The 24,041-nt window shown below is 43.7% G+C and overlaps 3 protein-coding genes across 5 annotated transcripts in view; all 3 read left to right on the top strand.

Moving 5' to 3' along the window:
- The first annotated feature begins 278 nt into the window (after nt 1-278).
- Nucleotides 279-4,815, top strand: LOC115195497 (transgelin-3-like). 2 transcript variants are annotated; one of them, XM_029755391.1, is made up of 5 exons: nt 279-491; nt 1,165-1,480; nt 1,730-1,904; nt 3,286-3,388; nt 3,465-4,815. In XM_029755391.1, the coding sequence occupies exons 2-5, from the start codon at nt 1,301-1,303 to the stop codon at nt 3,604-3,606; spliced, it is 600 nt and encodes a 199-aa protein (XP_029611251.1). In that variant the 5' UTR covers nt 279-491; nt 1,165-1,300; the 3' UTR covers nt 3,607-4,815. The 2 variants fall into 2 exon arrangements, with proteins under 2 accessions (XP_029611251.1, XP_029611252.1); XM_029755392.1 differs by lacking the exon at nt 279-491 and adding an exon at nt 513-984.
- c1qtnf9 (C1q and TNF related 9) lies at nt 3,302-9,261 on the top strand. Of its 2 annotated transcripts, XM_029755390.1 has the most exons (4): nt 3,302-3,388; nt 7,552-7,677; nt 7,780-7,842; nt 7,945-9,261. In XM_029755390.1, exons 2-4 carry the CDS (start codon nt 7,626-7,628, stop codon nt 8,715-8,717), a joined length of 888 nt encoding a protein of 295 aa, XP_029611250.1. In that variant the 5' UTR covers nt 3,302-3,388; nt 7,552-7,625; the 3' UTR covers nt 8,718-9,261. The 2 variants fall into 2 exon arrangements, with proteins under 2 accessions (XP_029611250.1, XP_029611249.1); XM_029755389.1 differs by lacking the exon at nt 3,302-3,388 and having other exon boundaries at nt 7,298-7,677.
- Nucleotides 9,262-9,940: 679 nt separating this feature from the next.
- Nucleotides 9,941-24,041, top strand: part of LOC115195493 (spermatogenesis-associated protein 13) — a 34,803-nt gene continuing 20,702 nt past the window's right edge. The window contains exon 1 of the mRNA XM_029755387.1: nt 9,941-10,418. Within this exon, the coding sequence (XP_029611247.1) occupies nt 10,410-10,418 (9 nt within the window). The 5' untranslated portion in view covers nt 9,941-10,409. The remainder of the gene's footprint in view (nt 10,419-24,041) is intronic.

The raw sequence follows: 24,041 nt of genomic DNA, 5'->3' as shown, positions 1-24,041 counted from the left end.
GCTGACAGCCAGGTGTAGCAGTGGTAAGGTGTTGGGACTGCTGTTGGGATTCTGCTGTTGGGACAGCTTTATGTAGACCCTAACAGTTTGTGGGCACCTTTTGTCACCGTTATCGTGCAATTAATGAATTGTTTGGTGTTGTGTTGTGTTAGCTTTGCTGGCATGAATCTAAAACAAATTGGGTGACTTTGCCCCTGGACTTTATGATAATGATGGTCAGCCCACATATCCTTTAAGCTGATCGTAGGCTCGCCTTGCCTTCCTTTGCCATCTCCTCTTCCCGCTGGCCTGTCTCATTCTGTATCAGAGATCTAGAGGGATCCTCCTCTTGGCGCCGCACATATAAAACCGGTGGCGTGCCACTCCCGGACACTGAGTCCAGAGCCTCACCCACGCATGCGCCGCGGGTTCAGCGGTCTCTGCGCTGAGCAGCGCAGCGGAATTAACCACACAGCAGCTACCAGACGAACCGTCTCTCCTCTTTTTTTCTAGTAAGTGTGCCCGGAGTTTTTATTCGTCTAAATTATTTTTTAAGCAGCGCATGATTTTTTTTGTGTGCATTAATAATTAAACGAAATTGCTAGTTTAATAAATTATTTAGGAGATATTCGGAAAACTTGCGTTAGGTTTTTTTTTTACAAATCTTATACTTTTCTTACAAAGTACGTGATTGAAATTCATAATCTGACTTCCTAATTTATACGTTGTTTTGGGGGGTGAAAAAAGTTACGATTTTTTCGCATTCATGGTAGGCTACACAATCAATGCAATGCGATTGCTTTCGACGTTATGCTCAGCACGCCCACAGTCTAGGCTACCATAGGCTCCCTCATTAGAATCTGCGTGGGACGGGTGCCAAGGACCAGACCCATTTAGGCTAGCGATCTGGGTCTCTGGGGGGATGTGCTTAGTGTCTGCTGTAAGGGACACAAGGGCCATTAGGGAGAAAGCAGAGGAAAGAAAAGTGAATCACGTAAACAACAGGTGATGTAGCTAATGATCAAAATCAAAAGAAATGTTGTCCCTTATAATGCACCTTGAAGAATGTGACTACTTTGATTAGTTATTGTTCTGAAGTCAGGAATTGGATGTTAATATAGTAGCATTGCTTTAACAGTGCTTGACAACGTTCCATTTTCTACATGATGTATTGCCTTTGTGTAGCAGGTGCAGGCTGCCAGTGCTGTGACTGCTCCAGGGTGTTGGTCAGTGGAGCTGCAGATCACTGGTCAGTGGGTGTCTGTCTGGCCTGTCTGTCTCTGTCTGTCTGTCTGTTTGGGTGAGTAGGACAGGAGAAGCCATGGCTAACAGGGGACCCAGCTACGGTCTGAGCAAGGAGGTGCAGGAGAAGATAGAGCTGAAATATGATCTGGACCTGGAGGCCCGGCTGGTGGACTGGATCATAGCTCAGTGTGGGGGGAACCTGGAGAGACCACAGCCAGGCAGACAGAACTTCCAGTCCTGGCTGATGGATGGAACAGTGAGTATGCATGAGAATGAACAAGCTCAATAAGACTCACTGATTGACTGGACAGCGGTCAGTGATGTATAATTGACCGCTTATATAAGCTAACAATGACACCAATTTGTGCTCTCTGACTTTTTCTTTGTTTCTCTCTCTCGCCCTCTTTTCATTGATCAATCTCTTCCTTTCTCCCTCTACTTCTTCTCTTCTTTATCCATGTATCTGTATTCTCCTTACTCCCCCGTTCTCTCCTCCTCCCTGTAGATTCTGTGTAGGCTCATCAATAGCCTGTACCCGCGTGGTAATGAGCCCATCAAGAAGATTCTGGAGACCCAGATGGCCTTTAAGCAGATGGAGAAGATCTCCCAGTTCCTGCAGGCTGCCGAGACCTACGGAGTCATCACCACAGACATCTTCCAGACCGTGGACCTGTGGGAAGGTGGGCTGCACGTTCACGGGCACATATAAAGTCTCCACATATCCGGGCGACATTGATATGTTTCTCCAATGACGCAGACTCTCACACTTGTCTCTGCTGAGCTCTGTCTGCCTGTACATGACCATCAATACTCACATTCAATTTACAAGTCTTTATAGTCCAGCAGCGGTACGTGGGTAAAATCACTGGGGAAGCCAAGTCAAAAAACAAAAGCATATTATAGCCTATGTGTTGTGATAATTGCGTTGTTTACTCTGTAACCGGTTAGTTCATATGCCTTGACACTGTGATATACAGGCCTAAATGCTGAGACAATAAGAAGACACAGTGGCAGAATAAACTCAACAACACCTCTGTTTCATCACAAAACAGGAGAGTAACCTCTGTCTGGTGAAGTCCACAAAGCATATTGAATGTAACAAACAGTTACATGAACTACAGCATGGTCAATCAAGTTAATGTTTCTAACATTTTAGGACCACTGAACAACTATTGATTTAAAACACCAGAGTTACAGTAAGTCACAAAGAAAACAGGAGCTGCCTCCACTTTTCCAACACCATTTCTACTTCAACATTTCAACAGCATCAATGCTTAGTCTAATTCAGTGGCAACTAAAGGATACCAAAAACAATTTAGTCCAATCAACATAAGCTAAATATCGTGTGTGTGTGTGTGTGTGTGTGTGTGTGTGTGTGTGTGTGTGTGTGTGTGTGTGTGTGTGTGTGTGTGTGTGTGTGTGTGTGTGTGTAAGTAGAACAAAACATGTTGACCCACCTTACTTGTAGAGAAATGCCATCCTCCTCTCTTTCATGTTGAGAAACGGTCTATGACTCTGTCATACAGTACATGCTTTTAGTTTTTGTTGTCCTAGGCTACCTGACTAAAATGCTCGTTCTCTAGCCTAACTTCCTTTCATGGTCAGAGATTAGGCAGCTAGTTAACATTAGTATACTACATCTAGATACAGATGGGGGCACCAGGACCATTCACAGTTGGACTCACTCAGTCTAGCTCAATGCTGATTGACTAATATAGTATACTTTTTTATCAAGGGAAGGCCAAATGCTCGCTGGCTTCCCTTTTATTCAATGCTACGGGTGGCAACAATATCATACTCTTTTTGGCCAGACAGCATCAGATAGATGGTCTACACATACAGAGACAGAGGGGCGCTGTTTCACTCTGATGCTTTCAGCCTTTTGCGAATTGAAGGAACATTTTGAGAGGTGAAAGATACATTTTCTTTTTTTTGTGGTAATTTTTAGGGGTTTGCAGTTGGTTTTATTTGGAACCTGTTTGCCTATTTGATGCCCCGCCTGTTCTTTGCTGTCTGGATGGGGTCCAGTGCTTGTGAGGTTCTGTTCTGTTATGGTTACAGGGCAGGACATGGCCGCGGTGCAGAGAACCTTGATGGCCCTAGGAAGTGTTGCCCTCACCAAGGACGACGGACATTACCGTGGCGACCGAGACTGGTTCCACAGGTAAGGACTGGCCACGACCCCCTTGTTGTGTGAGTGTTCTACATCTCAACTCTCCTGTTTGTCCTGGTCTGTGTAGGAAAGCTCAGGGTTACCGGCGGGAGTTCTCTGAGGACCAGCTTCGTCAGGGCCAGAGTCTGATTGGTCTACAGATGGGCAGCAACCGTGGGGCCTCGCAGTCCGGCATGACGGGCTACGGATCGCACCGCCAGATCATGTAGAGAGACCAGCCAGCTGCTCAGCCAGCTGCCTGCCACTCCCTTAGCCTGGCGGTGTACTCCAGTTACTGGACCTCCAGAGAGAGCTCCACCACACTCCCTGAACCTCATGAAATGACCCAACCCCTTTTCCCCCTTCCCCAGCAACACCAGCCATTCATACATACGTACATACACACACATACACACATTTCTATTGTTCGTCCCCAACACCCAAACAAAGTGCTCCATATACCCCAACCACACCATGATTCCTACAGACCTCAGTAGATTCTGCTTACCCCACACCCACTCTCCAGTCCTCCTTGGTCCTGCTCTCTCCAGTCCTCCTTGGTCCTGCTCTCTCCATCCATATGGTCCTGCTCTCTCCATCCATATGGTCCTGCTCTCTCCATCCATATGGTCCTGCTCTCTCCATCCATATGGTCCTGCTCTCTCCATCCATATGGTCCTGCTCTCTCCATCCATATGGTCCTGCTCTCTCCATCCATATGGTCCTGCTCTCTCCATCCATATGGTCCTGCTCTCTCCATCCATATGGTCCTGCTCTCTCCATCCATATAGTCCTGCTCTCTCCATCCATATAGTCCTGCTAGCCATTCCCTTCAGTGGATGAAGTCTTAGTAATTCAGTCGATACAGAGAACCCAAGATTGGAGTCGTCCCTCTACAAAACAAGCTAATAGTGTTTTACACTACTACCAAATATAACAGCAAGACCATGTTATAGTATGTTACATATTTAAATTATTTAACTATTTATTTGTTTGTTTGTATGTACAGTAAGTGTGTCTGAGTCATTGTATAGTCATGGAGGGTTTGCTATACCTCAGGAGATGTTTCATGTATAACTGAATGGAACTCGATGAGTGATGATGCCTCTGCTGTCTTGTGTTAATTCTGTGAAGACTTTGCAGTAACTGCTGTAACCAAATGACCAGCACGTTGTGCTTGGTTAATACAGCAAACAGACATTAAACTATGCCTTATATAAGAAATGTCACCCACCATAATGCAGAGGAATTCAAAGGCATGTATTCAGTTCTGTTTTTTGACTAACATTCTGTGCTGTGCATTTATAACATATGTGTAATTATAATGTATGTACTGTATGTGTCCATGTGTGTTTCAGCCAATCCCATGATTGTTGAAGAGCAGTGGTGGAAAAAGTACTTCATTGTCATACTTGAGTAAAAGTAAAGATACCTTAATTTAAAATGACTCAAGTAAGAGTGAATTCACCCAGTGAAATACTACTTGAGTAAAAGTATTTGGTTTTAAGTATACTTAAGTATCAAAAGAAAATGTAATTGCTAAAATATCCTTAAGTATCAAAAGTAAAAGTATAAATCATTTCAAATTCCTTATATTAAAGAAACCAGACAGCACCATTTTCTGTTTGTTTTTTTACATTTACGGATAGACAGGGGCACACCCCAACACTCAGACATAATTTCCAAACAAAGCATGTGTGTTTAATGAGTCCGCCAGATCAGAGGCAGTAGGGATGACCAGGGATGTTCTCTGTTTAGTGAGTCTGCCAGATCAGAGGCAGTAGGGATGACCAGGGATGTTCTCTGTTTAGTGAGTCTGCCAGATCAGAGGCAGTAGGGATGACCAGGGATGTTCTCTGTTTAGTGAGTCTGCCAGATCAGAGGCAGTAGGGATGACCAGGGATGTTCTCTGTTTAGTGAGTCTGCCAGATCAGAGGCAGTAGAGATGACCAGGGATGTTCTCTGTTTAGTGAGTCTGCCAGATCAGAGGCAGTAGGGATGACCAGGGATGTTCTCTGTTTAGTGAGTCTGCCAGATCAGAGGCAGTAGGGATGACCAGGGATGTTCTCTGTTTAGTGAGTCTGCCAGATCAGAGGCAGTAGGGACGACCAGGGATGTTCTCTGTTTAGTGAGTCTGCCAGATCAGAGGCAGTAGGGACGACCAGGGATGTTCTCTGTTTAGTGAGTCTGCCAGATCAGAGGCAGTAGGGATGACCAGGGATGTTCTCTTGATAAGTACGTGAATTGGACCATTTTCCTTTCCTGCTAAGTATTCAAAATGTGACGATTACTTTTGGGTACATTATTTTCTTTAGGAATGTAGTGAAGTAAAAGTTGTCCAAAATATCAATAGTAATGTACAGATACCCCAAAAAACGAATTAAGTAGTACATTGAAGTATTTTTACTTAAGTACTTTACACCACTGTTAAAGAGCCACCTTGTATGAAAGTGACACAAGGATCATTCTGTTCCTGGCCTGATAATGCTTGATTATATATTTTTAAATTTAATTTGTCATGTTTACATTAAGAAATATGTTTATATCTGAAATCTTGTGTGTAGAGGATATGACAAATACATGAATGAAAACTGATTCTGGAAAAATCTTTTATTTTTCTGATCTGTGAAATATACTAAAGTCATCGCTCTTAGACGTCTTTATATTTGGTTGTCTAATATCTTTTCCAATGGATTTCCATCATCAGAGAAGTACCAGACTTCTAAGGAATGCTATCTGTGAAGATAATGTTGCTTAAAACAAACACTCCTAGGCATTCCATTGGGGTTAGGGATGGGTGTGTAGGTTCTAGAACACTAACCGGAAAGGTCAGAGTTGATAGTGTAATTTATGGGGTCAAGCATTTAACAATATTGCTGATGTTGATCTTTCAGATGCAGAAGACAAACACACATACGTTAACATCTCCCCATCCCGAGTGTCCCTTGTCTTGTTTTTTGTTGCTAATGATTTCAGTCGCTAACTAAGGGACATTTTATCATACATTGACATTCAAAATGAAATCATTGAAAAAAAATGTGGCATCTGATAACCATCTTACTCTTTATCCCTGATACCCCCTTAACCTTTTAGTTTTAAGACCTCATTCGGGAGGAGCTAGACAGCCACCATACAGGCCAGCATTGAAATCCTGCATGTATTGCCTCTCGAGTGGCGCAGCGGTCTAAGGCACTGCATCGCAGTGCTTGAGGCATCACTACAGACCAAGGTTCAATCCCAGGCGGTGTCACAACCGTCCGTCGTTGGGAGTCCCATAGGGCGGCGCACAATTGGCCTAGTCTCGTACGGATTAGGGGAGCGTTATGGCCTCAGGGGCTTTACTTGGCTCATCGTGCTCTAGCGACTCCTTGTGGCGGGCCGGGTGCCTGCAGGCTGACTTTGGTTGCCAGTTGAATGGTGTTTCCTCCGAACACATTGGTGTGGCTGGCTTCCGGGTTAAGCGGGCAGGTGTTAAGGAGCGCGGTTTGGCGGGTGTTTTGGAGGACGCATGACTCCATCTTCGCTTCTCCCGAGCCGGTTGGGGAGTTGCAGCGATGAGACAATTGGATATGACGAAAAAGGGGGGTAAAATAACAAATGTAATTAAACAATTTAAAATGAAATCAATCCTGCATGTACTGCTACAGGGAAGCAAACACAGAACACCACCATTTTATTGCCTTGCTACCATCCCTATGGTAACAGATACTGTATGTTCAGCACAGTCCAAGCTGATCATTACCCTGCCAGAGAATGGGGAATATTCTAGAAGGGGACAGGTGATGTGGAACGGGGAGAGGGCTGGACACAGAATAAGTAACCTAAAATAGCCGTTATCCTTGTTGAACCAATGGGATGCCTGGCTTGGCAGTTGGCATGGTGATGTCACCACCTTTCAAGTCCTTGGTAAGGTTTGTGTGGCCTTCTTCGGTGTCTTGGCTCAGCTGTGTTCATTCTCCTGCGCTCAGTTTGTATGCATGTGTCTGTGAATGTATATGTGTGTGAGTGTGTATTGAACTTCATGTGTTGAGCTGGATTAGCCTCTTCTGTATTGTGCATCTAGTGCTGAGAATACTCAACTGGGCTGCTGTGAAGCATTGGCTCTTGAGGGACAATGGTGTGGGTCAAACTCAGAGTCTCTCTCTTGCTCCTTCTGCTGGCTGTGAGATGTGTAGCACTGGAAGAACCCAAGAAGAATGAATGTGTTTGTGGACATCCAGGAATACCAGGAGACCCAGGCCACAATGGAATGCCAGGCCGAGATGGACGAGATGGGTTCAGAGGTGACAAAGGTGATCAAGGTAAGACAAAGGCACAACCTCCTCAGTTAGATAGGTCTCAATAGAAACCAGCATTTCTGGTCCCATGCTAATAAGTTTTTGAAAGTTCTTTATTCATTAAAGGTGAAATCGGCATCACTGGACCAACTGGACAGAGTGGCCCCAAAGGAGACAAAGGGGAGCTGGGTAATACTGTATTTTATAATCAAAAATACTTTGTACAGTTATCAATGCTGGCTTTCTCTGATAGGCAACATAAACATAATTCCTTTATCCTTGCATTTGCAGGTACAGCTGGTCTGGCAGGAATTAAGGGCAGACGGGGTGAGAATGGAGAGAAGGGGCCACCGGGGAAGATGGGGCCCCAAGGAGTCTCAGGGCCCATGGGCCTAAAGGGCCAGAAGGGGGAGCTCGGGTTACCAGGAACCCAGGGACCGAAAGGGGATTTGGGGCCTCTGGGACCTGAAGGGCAGAAGGGGGAGATCGGGCTCCAGGGGGACCGAGGCATCCAGGGGCCCTTGGGAACTCCAGGCCGACCAGGACCAAAGGGAAACCTTGGGCCCCCAGGGTTCAAAGGCAACATTGGTTACCGCGGAGAGCGAGGAAATCTTGGCGAGACAGGGGAGAAGGGAGAGAAGGGGGACACATTCTTAATCCAAAAAAGCGCATTCTCAGTGGGTCTAACCGAATATACCAAACTCCCACCGGCTAATGCACCGATCAGGTTTGACAAGGTGATTTACAACCGGCAGGACCATTATGACCCACAGACCGGACGGTTCACCTGCGTGGTGGCTGGGGCCTACTACTTTACCTACCACATCACTGTGTTCTCCCGTAATGTAAAAGTAGCATTAGTGAGAAACGGGGTGAAGGTGATCCACACCACGGATAACTACCAGAGCAGTGAGGACCAGGCGGCAGGCGGAGCTGTGCTGCACCTGGAGAAAGGGGACAAGGTGTGGCTGCAGGTGGCTGGAGGAGAGCTCTTCAACGGGCTGTTTGCTGATGAAGATGATGATACAACCTTCTCTGGGTTCCTTCTCTTTGGTGCAGAATAGGGGTTAGGTCCACATGGCTCAGTGAAATAACACAGGAACGTTACAATACTGTATTACCACCTGTTACATATGACATTAATATCTTATTTTTACCTTTATTTAACTAGGCAAGTCAGTTAAGAGCAAATTCTTATTATGACGGCTTAGGAACAGTGGGTTAACTGCCTGTTCAGGGGCAGAATGACAGATTTGTACCTTGTCAGCTCGGGGATTTGAACTTGCAACCTTTCAGTTACTAGTCCAACACTCTAACCACTAGCCCCAATATGATGTTAAGATGACTTTAATATGTCGTTCACATGACGTTAATAGCCTATCGTGTACAGTAATTTTAGGCAATGACAAAAGCATTGTTTAAATGCTTTTTTATCAAATACGAACATAAACGAAACAACAATTGTGTCTAATATTTTGATGCTGCAACTGATTTTGCCTATCATTTAAGATCATCTCTCTGATAACTCAGCAAACTATGACAGATTTCCTGTGACATGTGTTCTTGTATCTTGTTTGATTTCAATAAAATGTCATACACTGTAAACAATTCACTGTCTTTTAATTTACTCCTATGTACAAAGTAGTAGGGTACACATTTGTGAAGAATATATCAGCTGGTGTAATGTGATATACATTTCTGGGTGCGGGCATGAATAAAAAACACTTAGGCATGAGGAAACAGGCTGAGCTTTGCAATACTTCAAACAACTGGAAGGTCCTGTACTTTTCAAAGGCATGCCAAATGTCAGTGCCAGAAATGACGTCCGAAGAAGACGCTCGCATTTATTATTCCACGGCTGTTTTTTTTTACAATGGAGCGCAACCTACCATGGGCGTGTTTACTGCCGTGGTCATGTTTTGTTTAACTGTGATTGGCTTTAGGACGTTTGGTTCTTTTGCGGTCAGACCACAACAAAAATTGAGAAAAACGTAGTTTGAGTGAATTTGGGGTCGTCACTAGTTACTACATCCACAATGTCATAAACCCCGACTATTTTTACAATTTCTGGTCTGTGTAATTTTAAACCTAACTTTAACCCTAATCACACTGCTAACCTTATGCCTAACCTTAAATTAAGACCAATAAGCTAATTTTAGATTTAATGAATTTTTACGATAGAGCCAATTTTGACTTTGTGGCTGTGGTAACTAGTGTAAAACCGTGAAGGTCGAACGCAAACTCCGCCCCCAAGCAATCACCGCAACAAGTGTACCGATGCTGCTCACCGGAACGACAGCTCGAGCTGCCAATAATCCACCAGCCTCACACACTTCAGTACGAGTACCAACGGATTCTGAGTTTGCTTGAACAACTTTTTAAGTTATTGACTCCCTCTTTTCCCATTTATTCATTTGCATAACCAACGCCGGATGTTTTCTCGCCCGCAACCTTTCAGTTTTGTAACGTTAAATCTTTTAGAATTTATCGGTTAGCTAGCCAGCTAACTAGCCTGATGTTGCAATTAGTCATTTGTCACGAGATGTTGCAAGCCAGTTTATCAAACAGTGGCCTGCTACTTCCGACATGTTTTCGTGTGTAATCATCGATTGCAGGACCCAAAAGACATTTGGACCTTCAAGTAGCTTGCTAAGCCTTTTAGTAAAGTGTTTATCGATTATGGCTATCTAATCAACAAAAACAGCTACTGCTCTGTTGATGAGAAATACCGGTGGCACAGGACACCATCAACGACTATGAGAAGGGTAAGTTAAGCAAACGGAACCAACTTGCAGATGAATGTAATATCAATTTGTTGCATCATAAACAAATGTATGGCTAATATGAAACTGGTCAACTTTTTTTGTGAATATAAATGTGTCATTCACAGTCGATATTGATCAAATCCGTTTGGGTTGTAGTATTGATTTGTTCCTTTAACGTTAACTCAAAGAGGGGGGTTATTGTAGGGCATTACTCCCCTGGTTGTTATAGTGATGTGGGACATGCCATTCTTTGGGTGCTGTGGGGGTCTGGTCAACTACAAAGTAAGAGGTTTATGCTGAAACTAAGTTAATTAAATACACATAAATAAGCACTTTTTCATCGGGTGTTTTGCTGGCTTACGCGAAAGAACAGGAACATAATCGCCTTTACCGTCTAATTCTCCAGGTCTTTTTCAATTTTCAACATTCCCTGTTACTTCATTTTCAGTATGGATTTGTAGGTGTAGTAGATTGTTTTCCAGAGGTACGCGCCCATACACCAGGGAGGTGGAATACCAGAACAGTTTTCTCTATGGATGGAATGCCAGGCGCAGGTGCACATTCGGGCAAGAGTTCTATACTGTTTCAGGGGAAACGCTTCATGTCAGCTAGATGTTGTTGTGTTGTTCAGTAGTATATCTGAACATATCACAGAAACTTTGCTATTTCATTCCAGTATTCAGATATACTGAACAAAAATATACATGCAACAATTTCAGTTCATATAAGGAAATCAGTCAATTTAAATGAGGTCCTAATCTATGGATTTCACATGACTGGGCAGGGGCACAGCCATGGGTGGACCTGGGAGGGCATAGGCCCACCAGCTGAGGAGCCAGGCCCAGCCAATCAGAATTAGTTTTTTTTTCCCCTACAAAAAGCTTTATTACAGACAGAAATACTCCTCAGCACCTGCCTGACGATCCCGCAGGTGAAGAAGCCGGATGTGGAGGTCCTGTGTGGTTGCACGTGGTCTGCGGTTGTGAGGCGGGTTGGACGTACTGCCAAATTCTCTAAAACAACTTCGGATGTGGCTTATGGTGCAGAAATCAACAGGAAACTATCTGGCTACTGCTCTGGTGAACATTCCTGCAGTCAGCATGCTAATTGCACGCTCCCTCAACTTGAGACTTCTGGCGTTGTGTGACAAAACTGCACATTTTAGAGTGGCCTTGTATTGTCCCCAGCACAATGTGCACCTGTGTAATGATCATGCGGTTTAATCAGCTTCTTGATATGCCACACCTGTCAGGTGGATGGATTATCTTGGCAAAGGAGAAATGCTCACTAACAGGGATGTAAACACATTTGTGCACACAATTTGAGAGAAGTAAGCTTTTTGTGCATATGGGCATTTTCTGGGATCTTGTATTTTAGCACATGAAACATGGGACCAGCATTTTACATGTTGCGTTTATATTTTTGTTCAGTGTATTTACACTGGTGTAGGAGACTGTTTCTGTTTCACACAGTATATCCGCTCGTCACAGGAGTGGCAGTTACATGGAGTTCTTATGTTTGAACTTTGCCTCATATAAATGTCCTTGTTCTCAGAGAAGCTTATGTCAAAGGTCTATCAGTGGGATTGATTTGATACCCTCCTATAACTGGTTCTGTGTCATCCTGGAAAGAGGTTTCCTGGGCCTCTCAAGGGTTAGTAACTTCACCCCACACTAACTATATGTGCAGTGTCCCAGACCCGTTTTACTGTAGGCTATTTGTATGTAGAATGTTAGTGTCTTGTTAGGTCAGATATTTGTGTGTGTAGCATTCCTACAAGTCCTAATGTTCATAGTAGGGTTTTGTCCTCTGTTAGCTGTGGCTGGGGTTGGGTTTCCCATTTAGGGCTTTCTGACAGACTATATCAGGTGAGTGAATGAGACGGAGAAAGTGGGTGACACTCTCTACCCAATACCTGGCTTCCCACGATCAAAGGGGGGCGCGGTCTCTCTCAGTATGCCCTCTGTCATTGGACAAAAAGAAGAGGAACTGGGCCATTGTGAGATATTAGACTTCAACAAGCTGGCAACAGGTGCCTAGTTAGGAGGGTGCAATGTTACAGAACATTCAGACAGAACTAGGCTATAATGTGTAGATAAAATAGAAATTCTACTTTGCTTCAGAGAATAGGCTATCGTGTCAGCTGCTCTATACAGGACACTTTTATCTGCAACATCCTGAATGTCAAGGAGTAGGCCACTGCTTGTTAGCACACAGGACTTGGTGCTCGTCAGACTAGTCACCAGAAATGCCAAACAACTGGGCAATAGGAGAACCTGGCGTGTCTACAGAGATTAGTGAATCTGAACAGCACTAGGTTTAGAAGGATTCTGGTGAACAAGCACACAGACATGGCTGCCCGGTCCCAATCTCTGGAAATCACTTTCTCAGAATGCACATGGGGTTTGGTTCCGTTGCATAGGCTAGGGGAGTAAGACGGTGTAACGGTTAAAAAGACTAGACTATCTGATGGGATGAAAGTGCATTCTTCTGTCTTCCTCTTTCCCTCCCCAATAGTAGATCAATCTACTATTGACACTGAGCAGGCTCTCTCTGTGTGAGCTAGAGATTCCATCAGATTCCTTGTATAGATGGCATCCAGCGATAATAGTTAGTATTCAGCTTTATATAGCCTAGTAACACAGGATTTTACATGGATCCACCGATATGATGGAATAATCACATCCATTCCAGTAATCTGGACTCTATAGAGTCTATAGAGTGGGTTTTCAGCAGCTGTAGAGTGGTCGTAAGGCTTCCCTGATTTTAAGAGTACTATAATGAATGACTAACTCATAGTCTATGTTGCTGACTAGTAGTCTTAGTGGCTGCACTGTAGATGAAACCAGTGCTGCACAGACTGGTATAGCCTGCTTAATCAGATTATTCCTGGGGGAGGAACACACACACACAGATGCATGCCGGACGGGGCTTGGTGATGGGAGCCATGCGTGTTTCCTTCAGCATTTCCTCAGAGAAACTCAGCTTCTCTTTGGACCACAGACTGGTGAGTTTTACACAGACAAGAAGCGCCCTCTGTGCAGTCTCATGCCAGAAGGTCTTCTACATGTGTGACTAACATGGAAGGTCTTCTACATGTGTGACTAACATGGAAGGTCTTCTACATGCGTGACTGACATGGAAGGTCTTCTACATGCGTGACTGACATGGAAGGTCTTCTACATGCGTGACTAACATGGAAGGTCTTCTACATGTGTGACTGACATGGAAGGTCTTCTACATGTGTGACTAACATGGAAGGTCTTCTACATGTGTGACTAACATGGAAGGTCTTCTACATGTGTGACTAACATGGAAGGTCTTCTACATGCGTGACTGACATGGAAGGTCTTCTACATGCGTGACTAACATGGAAGGTCTTCTACATGTGTGACTAACATGGAAGGTCTTCTACATGTGTGACTGACATGGAAGGTCTTCTACATGTGTGACTGACATGGAAGGTCTTCTACATGTGTGACTAACATGGAAGGTCTTCTACATGCGTGACTAACATGGAAGGTCTTCTACATGCGTGACTAACATGGAAGGTCTTCTACATGCGTGACTAACATGGAAGGTCTTCTACATGCGTGACTAACATGGAAGGTCTTCTACATGCGTGACTAACATGGAAGGTCTTCTACATGTGTGACTAACATGGAAGGTCTTCTACATGTGTGACTGACATGGAAGGTCTTCTACATGTGTGACTGACATGGAAGGTCTTCTACATGCGTGACTAACATGGAAGGTCTTCTACATGCGTGACTAACATGGAAGGTCTTCTACATGCGTATCAGCGTGACTAACATGGAAGGCCTTCTACATGTGTGACTAACATGGAAGGCCTTCTACATGTGTGACTAACATGGAAGGTCTTCTACATGCGTGACTAACATGGAAGGTCTTCTACATGCGTATCAGCGTGACTGACATGGAAGGTCTCTTACATGCGTGACTGACATGGAAGGTCTTCTACATGCGTGACTAACATGGAAGGTCTCCTACATGCGTATCAGCGTGACTAACATGGAAGGTTTTCTACATGCGTATCAGCGTGACTAACATGGAAGGTCTTCTACATGCGTGACTAACATGGAAGGTCTTCTACATGCGTTTCAGCGTGACTAACATGGAAGGTCTCCTACATGCGTGACTAACATGGAAGGTCTTCTACATGCGTATCAGCGTGACTGACATGGAAGGGATAAACTATTCTCTCATTCTTTCACAACTTCAATAAGTTGTAGTGTGTTAAGTTATTTACCCTGAACGTGTTTCTCTCTGGTCAGGATAGCCAGGCTTAAGAGTGCTATCTAGATTCGATCACTTCAATAACAACAGATAACCTGTAAACAAGCAGGCTGAGCAGCTTACCATAGAATCATGGAAGTGTTAGTGCTTTTGGGGAGGTTCTGTCTGTTCCATGGCTTAGCTACCAATTTAGAGAACTCCTAGAGAAGTGCCTTTCCCTTCATATTCTCTGTCTAGCCGTCTATTTAGTTTTAACTCTCCGTTTATATTTCTGCCCAATTAGCCTTAGCCTGGCCCGGGGCAAGACATAACTCTGCTCTGTGTAGGTGAATTGGGGGCTAGAGTTCACTAATGATTACAGGTTTATGACTCCTTACATAAGACTGTGACTTTACCAACCCGAAGAGAAGAAAGTTGATGACCAAGAGATGTGCGCCTCCATTCCTGTCCCCTATACGGCAGGGTTTCCCCCTTTGTAGTGCTGGGGGTGTGTGTGTGTGTGTGTGTATAGATCTACACAGTATCTGTGTCTTCTACAGTATGTGTGTATGTTTTTCAATATATTGTGGACCGCCTTAGTATATCTGTGTGTGAGTGTAGCCCCAGCCCCCCTCTCTCTGGGAGTCTAATCAAAGGCTGGCTCCAGCTGGCAGCCGTGTGGGGGGGCTCCTCTGCTCTCCTCTCTCTGAGCTCTTAATTAACTCTGGGCCTGAGAGCCAGAGCACCATTTGCTCCCAGACTTCACATGCAACCATGCGGGAACACTGACCTGACCTGCTTATTGACCTTCCATATTGTTGAAGCTTAACTTATAGTAAAAATCCACCCAAAACCATTTATTCCTTCAATGTACGGTGTTAAATAACACTGTGAGAACAATATTTTTGGTGAACAAATGTTTCTTTTTGTAGTTATAATAAGGTTGGTAACATGGGAAATTGTTGTGGAAATCTGCAGCTCAATTCAACTACATCATCCACAATGCAATGCTCTCTATGGGCTGGCTGGCTAACAACGGCAGATATACAGTGCATTCGGAAACTATTCAGACCCCTTGACTTTTTCCACATTGTGTTATGTTACAGCCTTATTTTAAAATTGATTAAATCGTTTTTTCCACTCATCAATCTACACACAAAACCCCATAATGGTCAAGCAAAAACAGTTTAAAAAAAATGTTTGCAAATAAAAAAAATGTTTGCAAATGAAAAACTATGACATTTACATAAGTATTCAGACCTTTTACTCAGTACTTTGTTGAAACACCTTTGGCAGCTTTTACAGCCTCGAGTATTCTTGGGTATGACGCTACAAGCTTGGCACATCTGTATTTGGAGTTTCTCACCATTCTTTGCAGATCCCCTCAAGCTTTGTCAAGTTGGATGGGGAGCATCGATACACAGCTATTTTCAGGTCTCTCCAGAGATGTTCGATCGGAATCAAGTACGGGCTCTGGCTGGGCCACTCAAGGACATTCAGAGACTTGTCCTGAAGCCACTCCTGCATTGTCTTGGCTTTGTGCTTAGGGTCATTGTCCTGTTGGAAGGTGAACCTTCACCCCAGTCTGAGCGCTCTGGGCCAGGTTTACATCAAGGATCTCTCAACTTTGCTCCGTTCATCTTTCCCTCGATCCTGACTAGTCTCCCAGTCCCTGTCGCTGAAAGACATCCCCACAGCATGATGCTGCCACCACCATGCTTCACCGTAGGGATGATGCCAGCTTTCCTCCAGATGTGACGCTAGGCATTCAGGCCAAAGAGTTCAATCTTGTTTTCATCAGACCAGAGAATCTTGTTTCTCATGTTCTGAGAGTCCTTTAGGTGCCTTTTGGCAAAATCTCCACAGAGGACCTCTGTCACACTGACAGAGCTCCAATCATATGTCAGAGCAGCTCACAGATCACTGCACCTGTACATGGGCTGTTTACAGACGGGCTATCTATCTACCTACCTCATCCCCATACTGTATTTATTTTATTTATCTTGCTCCTTTGCACCCCAGTATCTCTACTTGCACATTCATCTTCTGCACATCTACCATTCCAGTGTTTAATTGCTATATTGTAATTACTTCGCCACCATGGCCTATTTATTGCCTTAACTTACCTCATTTGCACTCACTGTATATAGACTTTTTTTAAAAATTTTGTTCTACTGTATTATTGACTGTATGTTTTGTTTATTCCATGTGTAACTCTTGTATGTGTCGAATTGCTATGCTTTATCTTGGCCAGGTCGCAGTTGCAAATGAGAACTTGTTCTCAACAAGCCTACCTGGTTAAATAAAGGTGAAATAAACAATTTAAATAATATCGGGTTCTTGGTCACCTCCCTGACCCAAGGCCCTTTTCCCCCGTTTGGCCGAGTGGCCAGCTTCTATAGAAGAGTCTTGGTGGTTCCAAACTTCTTAATTTAAGAATGATGGACGCCACTGTGTTCTTGGACCTTCAATGCTGAATACATTTTTTGGTATCCTTCCCCAGATATGTGCCTCGACACAATCCTGTCTCGGAGCTGTACAGACAATTTGTTCGACCTCATGTCTTGGTTTTTGCTCTGACATGCACTGTCAACTTTGGGACCTTTTTATATAGACAGGTGTGTGCCTTGCACATGATTTTGAAATCAATTAGATTTACCACAGGTGGACTCCAATGAAGTTGTAGAAACATCTCAAGGATGATCAATGGAAACAGGATGCACCTGAGCCCAATTTCGAGTCTCGTAGCAAAGGGTCTGAATACTTGTGTAAATAAGGTATTTCTGTTTTTTATTTTTAACAAATTTGCAAGAATGTCTAAACCTGTTTTCGCTTTCTCATTATGGGGTTGTGTGTGTGTGTGTGTGTGTGTGTGTGTGTGTGTGTGTGTGTGTGTGTGTAGATTTAACCGGTCTGGGCTAGGGGGCAGTATTTTCACGGCCGGATAAAAAAACGTACCTGATTTAAACTGGTTACTACTCTTTCCCAGAAACGAGAATATGCATATTATTAGTAGATTTGGATAGAAAACACTGCAGTTTCTAAAACTGTTGGAATGGTGTCTGTGAGTATAACAGAACTCATATGGCAGGCAAAAACCTGAGAAAATTCCATGCAGGAAGTGGCCTGTTTGCGAATTTGTAGTTCTCCCTTTGCTTCTCTATCGAAACTACAGTGCAGCACTTTCTAAGGCTTCCATTGGCTCTCTAAAGCGTTCAGAAAGCGGATTGACCCGTCTCCGGGCAGAGTACAGGAGCACAGTTTGTCAGTGGACTGCCTGGTGGCTAAGAGATTGGAAATGCGCATTCACGAGACCTCGCCATTTTTTTCTCTCCCTTTTTGAATGAATACAGCATTGTCCGGTTGGAATATTAGCGCTATTTTACGAGAAAAATACCATTAAAAATTGATTTTAAACAGCGTTTGACATGCTTCTAAGTACGGTAATGGAACATTTAGATTTTTTTTGTCTCGAAATGCGCTCGCGCGTTACCCTTTGGATAGTGACCTGAACGCACGAACAAAACGGAGATGTTTGCACATAACTATGGATTATTTGGAACAAAAACAACATTTGTTGTGGAAGTAGCAGTCCTGGGAGTGCATTCTGATGAAGAACAGCAAAGGTAATCCAATTTTTCTAATAGTAATTCTGAGTTTAGGTTGCCCCGAACTTGGCGAGTGTCAAATTAGCTAGCCGTGATGGCGAGCTATCTACTCAGAATATTGCAAAATGTGCTTTCGCCGAAAAGCTATTTTAAAATCTGACATAGCGATTGCATAAAGGAGTTCTGTATCTATAATTCTTAAAATAATTATGTATTTTGTCAACGTTTATCATGAGTAATTTAGTAAATTCACCGGAAGTTTTCGGTGGGAATACAATTTCTGAACATCACACGCCAATGTAAAAAGCTGTTTTTTGATATAAATATGAACTTGATTGAACAAAACATGCATGCATTGTATAACATAATGTCCTAGGAGTGTCATCTGATGAAGATCATCAAAGGTTAGTGCTGCATTTAGCTGTGTTTTGGGTTTTTGTGACATATATGCTTGCTTTGAAAATGGCTGTGGTTATTTGTGTCTGTACTCTCCTAACAATCTGTTTTGCTTTCGCTGTAAAGCCTTTTTGAAATCGGACAATGTGGTTAGATTAACGAGAGTCTTATCTTTCAAATGGTGTAAATAGTTGTATATTTGAAATATTGAAATTATTGCATTTTTGAGGTATTTGTATTTCGCGCCACGCGATTCCACTGGCTGTTGAATAGAGTGGGACGCTAACGTCCCACCTAGCCCATAGAAGTTAATGAGGAACATTTTAAATGTATATCTTTTAGAATAAGGCTGTAATGTAACAAAAAGGGAAGGGGTCTGATTAGTTTCCGAATGCACTGTACTTTTGAGGAGATGGGAAACGTTGCCCATGCTACATCAATTGGCCGCGCGGTGCATTCTGAACGATTCTGGGTCAAGGATCGCTCTCCTTCAAGGCGCTAGCTCAAAAACCCAACATTAGCACATTGTTTTCAACGAGAAGTACAACACTGCAAATCTTTTCCGAGATGTGAGATAATTAACTTGCTATCTGTAGGATCGTATAGCTTTGGAATCGTGACATTGCGTACTTTCAAGGAAAATAAGCACGTTTCTTGACTGTGAGAAGGGATCACGTGACACAACGTGATTGGTTAATGTCATATGTTCCTTCATTCATTGGATTCCTATCTCCTTTCAATAATATATCTGGCAACTGCACCATGCAATGCACCTTGCACTAAAGAGGCAGACAAATAGGAAAAATACCCTCCTGTTAAATTACACATTTCTCAAGGTAGGATTTATCGCAAAAATATGATTAATGGCTCATTCGAGAGAAGACATCCTCCTGAGTTATGACATCGGCCAGTATTGAAATCTGACATTTATGATAGACGTTTTCGCTATCTAAATGTTGTAGTCCCATTAACTTCCAGTGTAGTGATGGCGACTTTATCACAGTGTTATGTAATACCTGCCGGATTTCTGCCTGCTTGAACGCCGGTACACATGAAAACATGAAATGACCCAGGGAATCGATGGAACATAACTCAGAGATGCACAAAGACAATATAAGATTCAAAATGGGTGAACTTTACCTTTTTATGTAGACCTACATAGTGCTGTAGTCTGATTGACGTAAGAGGGTGGCTAGTGCAGTAGGAGGTTCCACTGTCTTACGCAGCTTATTGTTCTGGCCAGGGTAAAACTACAGTCATTTTGTTGAGCCCTAGATTTGAAATACTATATAGGCAGTAACTCCAACTCTTTTGCAACAGAAACCTGTGCTGTATCCTGCCAAGTGTAGCAGGTCCCAACTGGGTTGTGAATGTTGGCGCCAGGAATAGGGGCATTGTGCAAGATAGGGTTGGTTGGGTAGGAAGATGAGATGAGTTTGAGATAATACATTGACTAGAGTACAGCCTTAGTGTGCCTGTTCTGTGCTAGAGTAGTCTCTTTCATTCACCAACCTTGTGTCTTACTGGAGTACCTAGAAGCCTTCCAATGGTGGTATGCAAGGCTAGTATGAGTAGAGAAGGAATGGTGATAGGGCTTTTCTTCTGTTTACAGAAGTGGTCAGAGAGGGGAGCGAGGTTGGTAAACTGTCAACAGAGAAGGTGTAGCATTGAGATAATCCATATGGTGGAAGAGAATGCTAACAGCACGTAATCATACTCTCACTCACTGGAGCTAGAGATGGAGTGGAAAAGCCAGACCGAGGCAGTCTAAACTATGATAGGCAAGTTAGGTCCTCCATGTAGTATGAACTTTCGCCATTAAGTCTGTATTTGATTAAAAGGTCTATAGCAGAGCCACTGTGTGATCAATTGGGTCTGTGTGAAACTACTCAGATCTCAGGATGGAGATAGAGAAGCAGAGATCACTCCCTCTCACCCCTCTCTGTCTGCCAAATCTGGAGAAAATGGGCAATTTGTTGCATTAATCACAATGGATTAGTGATTCTCATTGCTTAGTCATGCTCACAAAGCCCCTCATCAAAGACTGGCCTGCATTAATCGCTGCCCTACACACACACACACGCTTACACTGAGGCCCACTGCTCCTTGGCCATAGAAAATATACACCGTCAAGGAGAAATGTACACTGAACTAAAATATAAACGCGACATGCAACAGTTTCTAAGATTTTACTGAGTTACAGTTCATATAAGGAAATCAGTCAATTTAAATAAATACATTTAAGCCCTCATCTATGGATTTCAAATGACTGGGAATACAGATATGCATCTGTTGGTCACAGATACATGTACTTTTTTTAAAGTAGGGGCTTGGATCAGAAAACCAGTCAGTATCTGGTGTGACCACCATTTGCCTCATGCAGCATGACATATCTCCTTCCTCTAGATCAGGCTGTTGATTGTGGCCTGTGGAGAAAACGATCCCCGTCGCAGACATCGCAAAGAAACAACTTCTTTGCGCACTTTGAGAACAATACTGTGCCACCGACATGGCCCGCTACCAAAGACTATGGGCTCTCCTTCTCTGTGGCCGACGTGAGTAAAACAGTTAAACATGTTTGGGCCGGCAGCCTTGCGAGGGTTGACGGCTGTCCCCACATGCTTCAAGATGGCCACCATTGTTCCTGTTCCCAAGAAAGCTACAGTAACTGAACTAAATTACTATCCCCCGTAACACTCACTTCTGTGATCATGAAGTGCTTTGAGAGACCAGTCAAGGATCATATCACTTCCACCCTACCTGTTACCCTAGACCCACTCCAATTTGCTTACCGCTCCAATAGGTCCACAGATGATGCAATCGCCTGCACACTGCCCTCTCCCATCTGGACAAGAGGAATATCTATGTATAATGATGTTAATTGACTACAGCTCAGCATTCAACACCATAGTACCCTCCAAACTCATTATTAAGCTTAAGACCCTGGGTCTTGACCCCGCCCTGTGCAACTGGGTCCTGGACTTCCTGACGGGCCGCCCCTAGGTGTTGAAGATGGGAAACATCTCCACTCCGCTGATCCTCAACACTGGGGCCCCACAAGGGTGCTTTCTCAGCCCTTTCCTGTACTCCCTGTTCACCCACGACTGTGTGGCCATGCACGCCTCCAACTCAATCATCAGACGACACTACAGTGGTAGGCTTGATTACCAACAATGATGAGACACCTCACCTCCTCCCTGTAGGCTATCAGGAAAATAACCTCACTCAATGTCAGCAAAAGAAAAGAGATCGTGGACTTCAGGAAACAGCAGAGGGAGCAGCCCCCTATCCACATCGACTGGACAGCAGTGGAGAAGGTGGAAAGTTTTAAGATCCTCGATGTACATATCACCGACAAACTGAAATGGTCCACGCACACAGACACTGTGGTGAAGAAGGCGCAACAGTGCCTCTTCAACCTCAGGAGGCTGAAAAAATGTGGCTTGTCACCTGAAAACCCTCACTAACTTTTACAGGTGCACAATTGAGAACATCCTGTTGGGCTGTATCACCTCCTGGTATGGCAACTGCACCGCCCACAACCACAGGGCTCTCCAGAGGGTGGTGTGGTCTGCACAACACATCACCGGGGGCAATCTACCTGCCCTCCAGGAACCTACACCACCCGATGTCACAGGAAGGCCAAAATGATCATCAAGGACAACAACCACCTGAGCTACTGCCTGTTCACCCCGCTATCATCCAGAAGGCGAGGTCGGTACAGGTGCATCAAAGCTGGGACATAAAGATTGAAAAACAGCTTCTATCTCAAGGCCATCAGATTGTTAAACAGCCACCACTAGCACAGCGAGGTGGCTGTCTACCTACTGACTTGATATCATTGGCCACTTTAATAAATGGAACACTAGTTACTGTAATAATGCCACTTTAAGAATGATTACATATCTCGCATTACTCATCTCATATGTACAGTTGAAGTTGGAAGATGACATACATTTAAACTCAGTTTTTCACAATTCCTGACATTTAATCCTGGTAAAAATTCCCCGTCTTAGGTCAGTTAGGATCACCACTTTCTTTTTGAAATGTCAGAATAATAGTAGAGATTTATTTCAGCTTTTATTTCTTCCATCACATTCCCAGTGGGTCAGAAGTTAACATACTAATTGAGTGTATTTGGTAGCATTGCCTTTAAATAGTTTAACTTGGGTCAAATGTTTCCAGTAGCCTTCCACAGGCTTCCCACAATAAGTTGGGTGAATTTTGGCCCATTCCTCCTGACAGAGCTGGTGTAACTGAGTCAGGTTTGTAGGCCTCCTTGCTCGCACACGCTTTTTCAGTTCTGCCCTCAAATTTTCTATGGGATTGAGGTCAGGGCTTTGTGATGGCCACTCCAATACCTTGACTTTGTTGTCCTTAAGCCATTTTGCTACAACTTATGCTTGGGGTCATTGTCCATTTGGAAGACCCATTTGCGACCAAGCTTTAACTTCCTGACTGATGTCTTGAGATGTTGCTTCAATATATCCTCATAATTTTCCTCCGTCATGATGCCATCTATTTTGTGAAGTGCACCAGTCCCTCCTGCAGCAAAGCACCCCCACAACATGATGCTACCACCCCCGTGCTTCACAGTTGGGATGGTGTTCTTCAGCTTTCAAGCCTCCTCGTTTTTCATCCAAACATAACGATGGTCATTATGGCAAAAATTCTATTTTTGTTTCATCAGACCAGAGGACATTTCTCCAAAAAGTACCATCTTTCTCCCCATGTGCAGTTGCAAACCTTAGTCTGGGTTTTTTTTTATGCCGGTTTTGGATCAGTGGCTTCTTCCTTGCTGAGCGGCTTTTCAGGTTATGTCGATATAGGACTCGTTTTACTATGGATATAAGTACTTTTGTACCTGTTTTCTCCAGCATCTTCACAAGGTCGTTTTACTGTGCTGTTCTGGGATTGATTTACACTTTTCGCACCAAAGTATGTTCGTCTCTCTAGGAGACAGAATGCGTCTCCTTCCTGAGCGCTATGACGGCTGTGTGGTCCCATGGTGTTTATACTTGCGTACTATTGTTTGTACAGATGAACGTGGTACGTTCAGATGTTTTGGAAATTGCTCCCAAGGATGAACCAGACTTGTGGAGGTCTACAATTTTTTTTTCCTGAGGTCTTGGCTCATTTCTTTTGATTTTCCCAATGAGGCAATGAGTTTGAAGGTAGGCCTTGAAATACATTTACATGTACACGTCCAGTTGACTCAAATGACGTTAATTAGCCTATCAGAAGCTTCTAAAGCCATGATTTTCTGGAATTTTCCAAGCTGTTTAAAGGCACAGTCAATTTAGTGTGTAAACTTCTGACCCACTGGAATTGTGATACAGACATATTATTCCACTTATAATTAACTGTAAACAATTGTTTGAAA

The sequence above is a fragment of the Salmo trutta genome, chromosome 6 (assembly GCF_901001165.1).
Source record: "Salmo trutta chromosome 6, fSalTru1.1, whole genome shotgun sequence".
Taxonomy (NCBI): Eukaryota; Metazoa; Chordata; class Actinopteri; order Salmoniformes; family Salmonidae; genus Salmo; species Salmo trutta.
The sequence above is the reverse complement of the archived record's forward strand: the minus strand, read 5'-3'. Positions and strand labels throughout refer to the sequence as shown.